Below are 13565 nucleotides of genomic sequence, written 5' to 3'. Positions count from 1 at the left end.
TATTTATCGAAAGTAACCCGATAAGTAGTATAAGTATAAGTAAGCGGCGATGGCCTAGTTGGGTGTGGAACGGACTGCCGAGACGAATGACCGCAGGTTCAAATCCCAAGGGCACACACCTCTGACTTTTCTAAAAAATCATGTGTGTATTCTTTGTGAATTTATTGTTCGCTTTAACGGTGAAGGAAAACATCGTGAGGAAACCTGCATACCTGAGATATTATCTATAGAAATTTTCGAGGGTGTGTGAATTCTACCAATCCGCATTAGGCCAGCGTGGTGGACTAAGGCCTAATCCCTCTCAGTAGTAGAGCAGGCCCGTGCTCAGCAGTGGGACAGTATATAAATACAGGGCTGATATTATTATTTTTATTACTAACCCGATACAACGTATAGGTACTGAATGGACGCCCATGCACGGGGGACATTTATCGCGGCTCTAATTAAGTGTGTACACCCCATGGTTGCAATTATACATAGGGGCCTATGAGGGACTCGTGAACATGTCCGCTCCAATTCACTCCGCCCATCCTATTACTTCCTCTTCGTTCCCCTTCTTTCCTCCCCTATTTCTCCTCTTCCTCTCTTCCTCCAGGGCCCCGCAGTCGCTAAGACGAGGGGAACCAGTATACCGTTCGCAGGTTTCCCTCGGTGTTGACTGCGGGGTCTGTGTTTGAAAAAGAAAAACCTATAGGTACTATTATGAATGCGGTCTTCAAATCTTTCTACTCAAGAGTGTCGCCAGCCCATGGAGTCCAATGGAATGTGAAACTGACGAGAGACGATTGCGCATCGGTAGATGACACAATTATGCCGGCCCGTTGGGACCGGATATATACAGCTGATCCCGGAACGCGACACATTTAGCCATCATGGCGGGTTTTAACACCTTGTGTACGGTGATCACAATCCAGGCGGATATAAAATATATCCTAACAGCAAAATTGATATAGGACTTTATAAAAGTGAGCCAGCAAATTGTTTGAACACGAACAGTTTTAAAATCATAGCGCGTTGAACTTTACTAACAAAAATGTTTTGTTTCAGAACGGCACACATCCTCTAGGCTCGAGTTCATCTGTCACAAGCGGTTCTAGCGGATACAAGGTACTTATACAAACACGAAGCGACCCATTACTCTATACTAATATTATAAACACGAAAAGATTGTTTGTTTGTAGGGGTTGATCACTGGAAATACTGAGCCGATTTTGAAAATTCTATCTATACATTACTCCTGAATGCTGTAGGCTACATTTTATTCTGGAAAAACTTTTCCACTCGAGTGAAGTCACGGACAAAAGCTATGAATAAATAAAATTAGTTCAACATGAGTGATGTGAAATAATCATTTGTCTAAGTTTAATGATAGTCAGGGGTTGAAAAAACATAGAAAAGAAAGAGTGATTAATTTAGATGAATAAACATTGACGTTTTATAATTAATCAGGGATTTATAGAATATTTTAGAGTGGATACTTATTTTGTAGCATTCATCTATAGGGTGTTACAGAATGGAGGTATCATTAATTACGATTAAAGAGGTGATCTAATTTTTATTCATATAGAAAACACAAAATTTGAATGAATAAATATTTTATAATCTTAGCTTTTTTTATAGTAGAGGAGGCAAACGAGTAAGTGTATCTTATAGTGATCACGACTGCTCATAAACATCACAGTACTCGAGGAATCATCGAAGCTTTACCGACATGGTGGAGATTCGGTATTTACGATAGTTTCTAACACTAATCTCGGTAGTTTTTCAGCCTCATCGGATCCATTAATCACTGGCTCATATTATGTTACAGACGGCGCGGCGGCGCGCAGAGCCGGCGTCGGCTTCCCTCGACCACGAGATAATGAGTTGTGGGCGTGACCTCCCAGGTGAGCATATAATACGCTTTTTGTTTTGTATGTATTATTCCAAGGGACTTTTAAATATGGTACGTTCAGTGGACCAGTCAAATATATATTGAAATGTATAACATATCAAACTGTAGTTGATCTTATGACAAATTTATATATATATGATAAAAAAAATTGTAGCTCGCAGTACAACTGGTTTAATTATATAGTTTTTCATATAATTTTAGGCACGAACACAAAGCGGTCGTCGTCTGAATGTCGCGAGGCGACGTCGTCCCCTCGGCGCGGGCTGGAGGCGCGCGACTCGTCCGTGAAGGAGGCGCTGCGCCGCAACAGCTCCCTGCGCGACACGCGGCGCGAGCGCGAGCGCGAACGCGAACGCGAGCGGGAGCGAGAGCGAGCCGCCGTCCGCGCCGCCCGCGCCCCCCGCGCCCTCCGCCTCCGCCGCGCCCTCCGCGCCGCCCGCCGCCTCCGTCGCGTGAGTCGCGCCGGGACTATGTGAGCTATGTTTATGTTACATTTACCGTGACTTGTGCGTTGTATTATATGAGAAAATGGGAATGTTACTTTGGAATAGTTGAATATAAAATTTGCAGTGTTGACTTGTTTATGTTTCGGTTTGGCCTGACTTGAATCGGCGATGTGGATATTCCGTCTGCTTTAAAGCTTAAGAACAAAATATCTGTCAACTAATAAAGAGCGTGACAAGAATCGTATTTACATGAGTGGGAGCATTGTACTGCACCTTAGTAAAGAAATGATTAAAATCCAGCATTTGAGATCATTCGAGATACTAAATAGCTTGAGAACAAGCTCTATGAGAAAATTTCTACACCGAGTATAATTAGCAGTATTCCACTTTATATCCGACATACCCAGACCTTTATATCAATGGCTGTTCCCAAAGTGTGATGAAATATGTAGAAAAAAAAAAATATAAATATTTTACAATATAGTCACCATGAAATGTACGGAAATTTTGTAGATTCATTACTTTTTGAAAATGTTCAGTGCTTACTAAATGTACGAGTGTTACTATACCTTTTTACCTTGAAAATGACATATATTATTAGTTTTTACATCTTGAAATATTTAAAAGACATGAACATAGCTCCATTTATGTCACAAATCGTTCGTGTACCGAACAATGTATAAATAGAAAATGATATTGTCAATCGGATCGTGAGATCTAATTAGGTGAATAATGAGCACAAATCGGAAATTAAAAAAAATTGGAAAAACATGTTTTCGAGTCGACCCGTACTTCCAATGTTTTAAAATTACCAAAAAATAGTATTCACTAAAGCTTCCTAATCAACACCATTTTTGGGATTATATGTAAAAAAATCTGTGGTGTACTTCCATTTTTGTGTTAGCGTAGGGATGTTTTTTAAACGGTTCCAAAAATATCATTCACCTGTAGTTTCGTGATGAATTTCAATCATTTGGTTCTCGTTTGGTGAAACCTGTAAAGCAGTATCATATTTACTAACAATTCAGCTATGTAAATCGTTATAAATTGTTGACATCTCTATTATATTTAATGTAATTTTAGCGCGTAAGTATTTAGAATTTATTATTTTACCTCCAAAAAAACATCCCGACGTAGCCGAAAAATATATATCGCCAGGTGAATGAGTACACAAAAATACTTAGCGAAAAATACTTTTTTTATAGCTGTATTTATAGTAAGCTTGTATGTACGTGTTTAAAAAATATATGAAAAAAAAAGATAAACGAAACCGGCCATGTATTTTAAAATAAAAATGCTATCCACATGTACTGAATATGCTATATAGATTAAGTGCTGATCGAAAAAATGTATGTACGCCTGTATTTTTGCAAAAAAAAATAATATTAATAAAAATATTTATGGTCTCCCTTACTGCCGTCAAACGTAGGCATGCTTAGGTAAGTCCACTGAGTAACACTGAGTAACAATAGGTGGTATTGAGTGGCAAGTGTATACAGGATGTTCATTAAAGACTATTTTGAAGTTTTGCTTTTGAAATATAAATAAACTAAATATTGATATGGCATTTCCGATGTTTCCCATAGAGATTTCTATTCTGATCAAAGTTTATCCGTCTTGCTTATTTATTATCGTCAACCAGGATACTCTATCATTTCAAAAACTCAATGGAATATGCATTTTATTCGTCTACAATATCAACTATTTTATGGGTTTTTCGCTTAATTGCTCCCGTAATATTAATCAACATATTTGGTTTCTACTGCCCTCAATATATCATCATGGGTTCAAAATGTTTTTGGAATAAGAATATATTAGATCATTTATCTAATATATAAAAATAAATAGTATATTTAATCAACATCCTGTATATTAGTATTATTCTATATTTAACAGCAGACAAGAACTTGGTGTTTTTTACAGTTTTCGTTGAAATAATATTTATTATTATTTTTTTTAACAGTACCTATTGATATTACACCAAAGAAACCCACACTTGTATTTTTTATAAATTCGAGTACTCGAAGTTAGTTCATGAGAATGTTGACTACTTTTTATTATTATTTAATGTTTAGTCCATCAATTCTAAAATATATAATTAATGGTTTGCAATAATTTGAAATTTTGACAGAGATTGCATGACTCATCATTACACATAATGGTATTGGCTAGGGATTGGCAGTATTGGCTGTTTACTAAGCCGATCGAGAACTAGACGGACCAATGTTTGCTAGCAAAAATCATATGAAATTATTATTATAATCTTTTTTTAATATCTGTCAAAAGGCACGTATAAGGGGTCATCCATTAATCACGTGCGGCTCGAAAGGGGGGAGGGGTTCGGAAATAAAATCACGAAATATTACAAGGAGTTGGGTAATGAGATATCACGTGTTTCATTTTACGTTGACTACGCGATTTAATCTAAAATGTTTCCCTTCCGGTCTGAATTTTCTTAGAACTGTCAGATATAGCAGTTGTTTAGACTTCTTGATGGTTACGAACCTCGCGGCGTAATTTATTGAAGTCAAGGCTATAAACAAAATATTATTCATATTTCTATATAGTCTCTATTCATTACAGCTACCTGAACGTCTTATTAGAGAACCAAAATATAATTTGTACCAAAAAAATACACGTGATTTTGGGTAGTAGGGGTAGTATAAAACCTCACCACCTATCACCAGCTGGGGTTATAAGTGACTAAAAAATATCAAGCTATTATTACCTTGTGTTAAAAAGACGGTAAAAAAACATCACGTAATTAATGAATGACCCATAAGAAGACGCGGGGTATTTGCTAGTTCATATTGCATATTTACTAGCAATAATTGATCCATCTTAATGTGGCTTAATTCTGGGGTTAATGTAAATTGTATGGCGAAATTCGTTAACATACCATTTCCTTTTTGACCTTTGAAAAATTGTTATCAATTCTTTAGTTCTGGTATCTAAATGGGTAGCGTCAGCAACACTAGTCCAGCCTTCATAGCGTGACGTAGTGAGATTTGAGAGGTCGCGTGTTCGATTTTCACCCTAACAAAAGTTAATGATCCGCAAATACATTTGCTGAGACTGGCCAAAAGGCTTTTTCCCGGTCTCAAATGAATTTTGAAGCGAGGACTGTGTTAGATATTTATTGTTAGAAAATTTAATCATTTTTGTACGTAGGTAGGAAATTTGTATATTATTGATATTAGGTGCTTTTTTGTATTAACATTGGTCATATGAAATTTATTGATAGTCAAAATTGATTTTTCGGCAAAATTATAACTTTAGTTTGACTTATATTGGACAGGGACGGCGAACAAATAGCACGCATGCACGTGAAACGTGACAAAATAAGTCAAACACGTGAGTAATATACCAAACATTGTATATGTATCTTTCTTTGGGCTTCATTTCATCTAACATCAAGTGCACGAGAGTTTCCCGCCCTCACACCCACCACTACAACTCCTGTAAGCCAGGATCAGCAGTGGCACGCATTTTATGACACCGAGCAGTGAAGCTCGGCGAGTCTCAGGGAAAACTAATATGTCATTATCCCGCAACGAAATTAATCAAATACAAAGATAGGGAGGAGTTGGAAATATTCATTGTCCACTTCCCTAGCAATGCGGGTGACAAAATCATGATATAAGGAAGCGTTTTAACCTCAAGGATAATATCAGGTGCATTGAAGCCACTTTGCAGAGCCCCGATAAAAGAAAAAAATAATGTTGAGGCATAAAAAAAGTCGCTAAAAAGTCAGATAGATAAAACCGGTCTTGAATGACACCTTACACGCCTTTTTTATTTAAATAATAGCACATAACATTTAAGCTTTGCCATCCCTGGTATAGGAAATATTAATTCCTGTTATAAAACAAGTGAATGATTAATATATTTGCAATTGCATTTACTCATAAAATCAGAGCGAAATATAACAATGTTTTGATCGTATATGTTTCTTCACTAAATACAGGAAAATATTTGTTATTATTATGTTCAAGAAGATTTTGATTATGTTGTTTATATTGGTGTGTGACAAATCTTTTACAGCATTTCAATTTGTTTTTTATTAAAACAAAAAAAGCCTTAATTAAAATAAAAAATATTTGTTTTTTTTTTTATGTTATTATGTTTTTAAATTAAAACAAAAGAAAGCCTTAAGTAAAATCATTTCTTTTTTTTATGTGTTGAATTGGCGATGTGTTTTCGAATGATTACCGGTTTTTTCCCAAGCAACGGGTTTAAACTGAGTGGATTACTAATATATATAACAACATTTTCTTTTATTATTTTTTATGAATTTACTTAATGTGCTCCCCCTAGCAAAACGGCGTACAAACCTAAAACCTAAAGTTTAACACTTGTAAATGTTTGCGCTTACACACTAGTCTCTTTGTTTATATTGCTGTTGGACCACGAATCTAGTCTACCTGATATAACATATCACCATAATTATAGCCTGACCAGCAAAATAGAAAACCTGCTTTGGGTGCGCCAATTTTGATTTTTAGTTTTAAGTAACTGTTGCCAGTGCAAGAAATTAATTTCAAATGTCAAAACATGGCGAGGTTTTTTATCTTCCCGGTCAGACTATTAAACGTATACTATGTAAAATAATCAGCATATTTATAAATCTTCGTATTTTTTGTAGACGGTACAGTTATGTTAACCTTCATTTTACGTTAAAATTTTATGAAAACTAGTCATTGTATTTTAAGTCTTCAAAAAGAGGACGTTATCAATTCGATATGTATTTTTACGTGCAATATTATATACAATATATATATCAATGGCGAAGGGTCCATAAAACTTTATTCCTGTCACTTTCATATTTGGCTTCACTTTCGTAATTTATATAAAATCTAAGACTGCCTCGGTGGCGTAGTTGTATTGCATGTCCGGTACAATAGCGCTCTGAGGTCCTGGGTTCGAATCCCGGGTCGGGCAAAGTGATATTTGGGTTTTTCTGTTCAGTATCAGCCCGGAGTCTGGATTTGTGCCCGATATGGCGATAGGCTCCCCCCCTATCACATCATGGGACGGAACACACTTGGCGAAAAGTGGGTGCCCTGGTTGCGCCTCTGCATACCCCTTCGGGGATAAATGCGTGATGTTATGTATGTATAAAATCTAATCATCATTAAAACGATTTAAAGACCGCATTTATGCATATTAGTACCTACATATTGTGTCGGCTTCCTTTTTGGAAAAATTAACTCTTCGCCACTGGGATGTGTATAATTCAATTTGTGCGAAAAATATAACGTAAAGCCTTGTATTTTGAGCCAGCGAATTTTCGCCATGTTTTTTTTTTATAAACAAACATCAATATTGTATTTGAGGAGACCTAGTAATTCTATGTTATTAGAAATCCCACCCAAACCCAGCTCCATATCCCACAATATAGCCTCTGATTTGTAAATGAAATTATGTTTTACCATATTTATTTCTCTTACAATGATTTTGATAACAAAAAACAGATTTATAGCTATTTGTACGTTATACTTAATTATTTTATTTACATTCTAACCCAACCTAACCTAACCTTAGTTCGGATTGTTATGAAAATATGTTAATAAATGTAATTTTGTACCAATAAATTTAAGTGTTGCCTGTGTATCTCAAGGTCAGTCATGCTGTCAAATTTAATAATAGGCCAATTACTTACCTGCCGATTGTACGGCGTGCGTGTGATTTTTGTTTAGCAAATGTTTATTCCAAGTGTGACCAATATTGGAATGCTGAAACTAGTTTTAAAAAATCCTAGTGTTTACGAATTCCAGCTTTCAGCCATAGCATGTTATTAATTTCAGAAAAATATGAGTGAACAAAAATTACTATTGAATACCGTACAATCGGCAAATCTAACTTGTTAAAAGTTTCACAACGATTCCCGCAAACGATTTCCTGTGTATATTTTGATATGTTTGACTTCGTGTTGGATCCATTGTTGGTGTTTGCGAAGCCAACCAACTATCCTATTGTTAACATTGAGTAATTGTCATATTTATAAGTCCGAAATGTGTAGTTGTTGGATCAAATAATAGATACAAATATAAATGTTGGTTAGTGTTGTTGGTTGGCGGTGAGTTTGGATCAAACGGAATCGTTGTGGAAATTTCCCGCTTAATACGTGTTCGTGCTGTGTAAAATATTCGTCTGCGGTGTTGGCGTGTTGGTTCATGTTGGCCAAACGTTGGCGCCGGAGCTGTAAATGACTCGGTTAAGTAATGCTACGCTATATCCATAATGTAACTGCTTAAGGAACTCATCGGTTAATATTGAACAAAAGTAATAAATTAATAAAAATATATTTTGTTTTTTTTTGTGCATGAGTAATACAATAAATATTATTTTTTTCGGGAAAGTTTTCAGGAATATTGCACTCATATTCAAAGCGATATTTAAGATAAAATCAACTGAGCTTGCAACTGCGAGAGCACTAAGGGTCCTTTCACGCAGACTGTCTCGGTGAGAAGAGCAGACTTTAATCGCGATTAAAATAGAGATTTCTGGTATTTAAAACAAGGTCCATTTGTGCATTTCACTTTTTCGTTATTGAGAATGTTAAGGAGCCTACCGAACGCTTGATGTGAAACAACAAGAGGAATCCACCGGCTGCCTCTCACGATGCTCGCACAGCCGATTAACTTCATTTGGATGACCTTTTGCGCTCGCGCAACCGACCTGCCTTGCTTACGGTGACAGACGCTATTTTAATAGTAATATTTGAACTAAACAGACTTTCAACACCTCTCTTTTACGTGTGCTACGTAAAAGAGAGGTATTAAAGTCTTTATTTCAGCCGGGAATCGTCCACTGATGGACATAGGCCTCCAACATTGAGCGCCATGGGAACCGGTTCTGGGCCGCCCTCATCCATCCGACTCCGGCGACCCTCACCAGATCCTCGGTCCATCTCGTAGGGGGCATGCCTACGCTACGTCTTCCGCTTCGTGGTCGCCACTCCATTAAACACATGAATGACGCAAAATTTATAAATTACACGTTCACAGACACATCAAAACAAAACTTGAACTGTGTGATACTAGAGGTAAACCACGCTCGAAGACCATGCGGTCGGCTCTGAACGCATTCTCTTTAATACTTCTCTTCTAGCCAGTGTATGTGAAACGGCTTTGGCCGCTTCACCCAGTTCTGAGCCTATAATCCGCACCGGTATGTGTGAAGGACCCTTAGACTGACATCAATAGTTCAAACACAACCCACATGTAAAATATCTATCTACATGAACAGTGTAAGAGGTTCCCAAACTTTATTTCTCATAGACCACTTTCAAAATTGTGTTGGTTCCGGTGGACCCTTTTTTTGGTTTCGCGGAGATAGTGCATTACCACTAGCGTCCAGCCATCGCAGACGCCTCTGGAAAGTTACCCCCAAAGGTCACCATAGACGGCCTTTGGGGGAGGCGAACCGGGCAACCGGTGCCTCGCAGGACCTTTTTTACGTTCTTACCGACGAAATTGTTAAAACGGGAACGGTTTTTTTACTCTGCCCGGGGCCTCGCGTCTGTTTCATTTTGCTTTCGCCTGGAGCTCGCGTCGTTCAGGGCCGCCACTGGAGGTCACTGTGCCTTACGACTCCTATAAATATTATCTATCTACATTAATAGGTGAAGTCAAGCCAACACTTTAGTACTTTACTATGAAACCAGAGCTTCTGAAGTGTGAACTCCCATGTTTTGGTCACACCAACGCGGACCCCGTCAAGTCTCTTGGACCACTTTGTAAGTATATAAAGCTGGTATATAAATAATATGTAAACGATATGCTAATTTTAATGTATTGTGTCATTTGCGTTACTGACGCCCGTTATCTGTACTGTGGTTTAGTAACAATTAAAAAATAAATACAGGAAAATCATGAACAAATTTATAACGTTATATTTATGATTCACAAACTTTAGAACAGTGTCGAATAACAGAAAGTTAATACCAGTATTAGAAAAATACAATATTTCTAGACTGCATCGGTGGCTTCAGTGCCGCCTTTAACACGTTCACTGCGAACACATTATATGTAAACTTTATACTGATGCGTTATGGGGCAGTTCTGACCCAAACAGGACTTATTTTTGTGCGTCGTAAGGTCAAATTAACCTCTCCTAAACTTCTGAATATAAATATTTTTTACTACTGTTAGGTACACAGTACCGAGTTTTTTGCATTCAGGAATGCTGGTTCGACATCTTGGCAACTTACAACTAGCAGCGCCTTTAGCTCGCTTCTTTAGTTTGTGCTAAACAGAGGGTACAATTTGTGGTGTCATATTGACCCCACAACGCACTGAAGCTATCGAAATACTAGTGATGGGAAACACTAAAATCTATACTTCTAAGCGGTAGGTATTGAAATAAAATACTCATTTACAATTAATAACTGTATTTTATAAAAATGTATTATTTTTATGCTCTATATTAAAACACAGAACAAAAAGTAAAGTAAACAAAAAGTAAATAACAGAACATGCATAGTACATAGCCCCACATGCACATGCTATAAAGCGGTTTTAGTTTCAGCTGCAAAACCAAGGTCAGTAGTGAATATTATTATAGTCAAACTCAATCTCATAGTGTAGAGTAGCGTAGCATAGCATAGCTAATGCTTCAATATGTTTACGTATTTTTTTCCACTTAGTTTAGAGAGCGACGTGACGGCCTCCCCTACATTGCACAGCGCATCACTAACGGCGCGGGCGCACCATCCAGTGCGGGTGTGGGGTGCAGAGCGTGGGGGGTCATACCGACCACACGCCGCACTGGAGAGAAATATTTATCGTTATGTGCGGGAGAGGTCAAATTGACCCATGATTGTATTTAATATTCTAAAGTGTTCCTATTGAAGTAGGAAATAGCTTAGTCTATTTGTCTTTTTCTTTCAATAAGAATTCTTAAAGTTATGCCTTCCGCACCAGGTGAACAAGAACTATTTAATTCGCCGCACGGGATGTAAGTTAAACATGGGTCAATAAGACCTCACAACGCAGTGAACGTGTTAACTTAATAAGAGTCTTGGGTCAAAATCTTCGTTGTTTTTAGCTCTGAAGTGTTTTGTTATTGTCAAAAGCCTAATGCCGATAAAGATGCCCACGTCCGACTGTGGCAGCCTTTTTAATTTAGTAAGAAAGCTTTCTTTACCATAATAATAATAATAATATCAGCCCTGTATTATATATGTAAATTATATACATTCTAGTCTGTGAATCCTTTAAGTTTTAAATAGGTTATAGCGGCCTACATGGTTGGTAAAATGGCTTGTTGACAGTTGACACAAAGTAAATCAGCAAATAGAGAGAAAATATAATTTTATAAAATATTTTAAAAGGAACCGACAAACTGAAGTTATTAACTTTAATTGTCGTTTCTTTGATTTCAGGTAAGAATATGCCATTTTGGTTATATACTGTTATTATTGTGATGTATGTACTTAATTACTTAATAAAATATCTTTGATTTCAGAGCAACGCAAGTTTATTTAATTTATAGTTTGAAGTTCCAAATAAACATACGTAGTACTTTGTCTTATAAAACGACAACTCTAGTTAATATCAATAGAAATGGAGAAATTACGATTTAAATTTGAGGTAATGGGATCATCAGATGGAAAGTCAAATATAATTTGTATAACCTCAATCGAAACACCGGACGAACGTATTTTCGAAATCCCAGACGACCTAAAACCTGCAAGTAAGCATACCAGCATAGTATCTTCAGACGTTTATACGAAAATTAGAAATTCTCTAAAAAAGACACCAAACACGTTCTATATGGATACCTCTAAATACAGATTTGAGGAAAATATATCTAGACGGATGTGAAAATTTACAGTTTGGCGATCAATATTTAGATGAAATAACTAAAGAACTATTATCTCCACACAAGAATACTACCAGCAATGTATCAGAGAAAAAAAACTTTGTAAAAACCGCTGAAAGATTTTTGATGGAAAAATTTTCGAACAAATCATCAAGTGCTAACCAATGGATTGAGTGAATTTGAGAGGGAATGTGAAAGATTCGAAATTACACAAGATCAAGAGAAAATTGAGATTTTAAAATATCGGTTAGAAAAACAGTGCTTGGATTGGTACAACAGCATGTTAATAAAACTAACAGTGAAATCGGAATGGCCAGTGTGGAAGGACAACTTTTGTGAGACGTATGAAAATAAAGGTTGGTCGCAAGTGAAATATGCGTTTACATTTAAGTTTCAAGTGGGGTCATTACTCGAATATGCCACAAAAAAGGAAAGATTATTGTTAGAGATTAACAGACAAATTGACACACAAACATTGATAAATCTCATTGTAATGGGACTACCAGATTATATAATAAATAAAATTGATAAAGAAACAGTGCAATCAACGGCAAGCCTCTATAAGGAAATTGGAAAATATGAACACATGGCTAACAAAAAGAATTTCATCAAATATAACATAAATACCTTTGAACCTAAAGGAAACACTGACAAAATAAAACCATGTAAAACTTGTGAAAAATTAAATAAAGGTATCAGGTTTCATCCTGAAGAAAGGTGCTGGTTTAAACAGACAGATGATTATAGTCGGAAGGGGAATAATAAGGCTGTAAATAATTCTGTAATAGATGTTGAACTTATTAATAATGAGACAAAAAACGTATAATAACACCATTAATTAAAGTCAAACTATTGTTAGACGGAAAATTAGAAATTTTGGAATTTATGATTCAGGCTCGAATGTTTCTATAATTAATTCAAAATTAGTAAGACTACGAGAGGAAAATAAAAATTCTTTGAGTAGTGATAACTTAATCACAATTAATGGTGTTAAAAAAAACGAATGGTGTGGCAAATATTAAAATAAAAATTTTGATATGGAAGAAAATACAGATGTTTATATTATAGATGGAGAAGAATTTAAAAATGATTTTTGATTGGACTGGATATCATAAAACAATTTAAACTAGTTCAAGACGAAAACTTGAAAATATATCAAAAAGAGAAGAAAAAATAATGATGAAAGAAAAGAATTTATGTTTGAGGATGACAAAGATATTACTTCTGAGGGATTGAATAATGAACCAAATCCATGTTCAGTGAATTTTAATGAACATATACAAGAGGAGAATTTCAAGATGAATATGAGAAATCTAACTACTGAACAGAATTCAGAAATTTGTAAACTAGTCGATACTTACAAAACGATTTTTGCAAAAGATAAATATGACATCGGC

At 36.0% G+C, this 13565-nt stretch overlaps 1 protein-coding gene across 1 annotated transcript in view; it reads left to right on the top strand.

The window, feature by feature from the left end:
* LOC115447177 (serine/threonine-protein kinase BRSK2) overlaps positions 1–6457 on the top strand; it is a 46920-nt gene extending 40463 nt beyond the window's left edge. Inside the window, exons 24-26 of the mRNA XM_037444787.1 lie at positions 1048–1107; positions 1811–1886; positions 2096–6457. Of these exons, the coding sequence (XP_037300684.1) occupies positions 1048–1107; positions 1811–1886; positions 2096–2370 (411 nt within the window). The 3' untranslated portion in view covers positions 2371–6457. The remainder of the gene's footprint in view (positions 1–1047; positions 1108–1810; positions 1887–2095) is intronic.
* Positions 6458–13565: the final 7108 nt, after the last annotated feature.

This window comes from Manduca sexta, chromosome 28 (genome assembly GCF_014839805.1).
Source record: "Manduca sexta isolate Smith_Timp_Sample1 chromosome 28, JHU_Msex_v1.0, whole genome shotgun sequence".
NCBI lineage: Eukaryota > Metazoa > Arthropoda > Insecta > Lepidoptera > Sphingidae > Manduca > Manduca sexta.
Note: the sequence above shows the minus strand (reverse complement) of the source record. Positions and strands in the feature narration are given on the sequence as shown.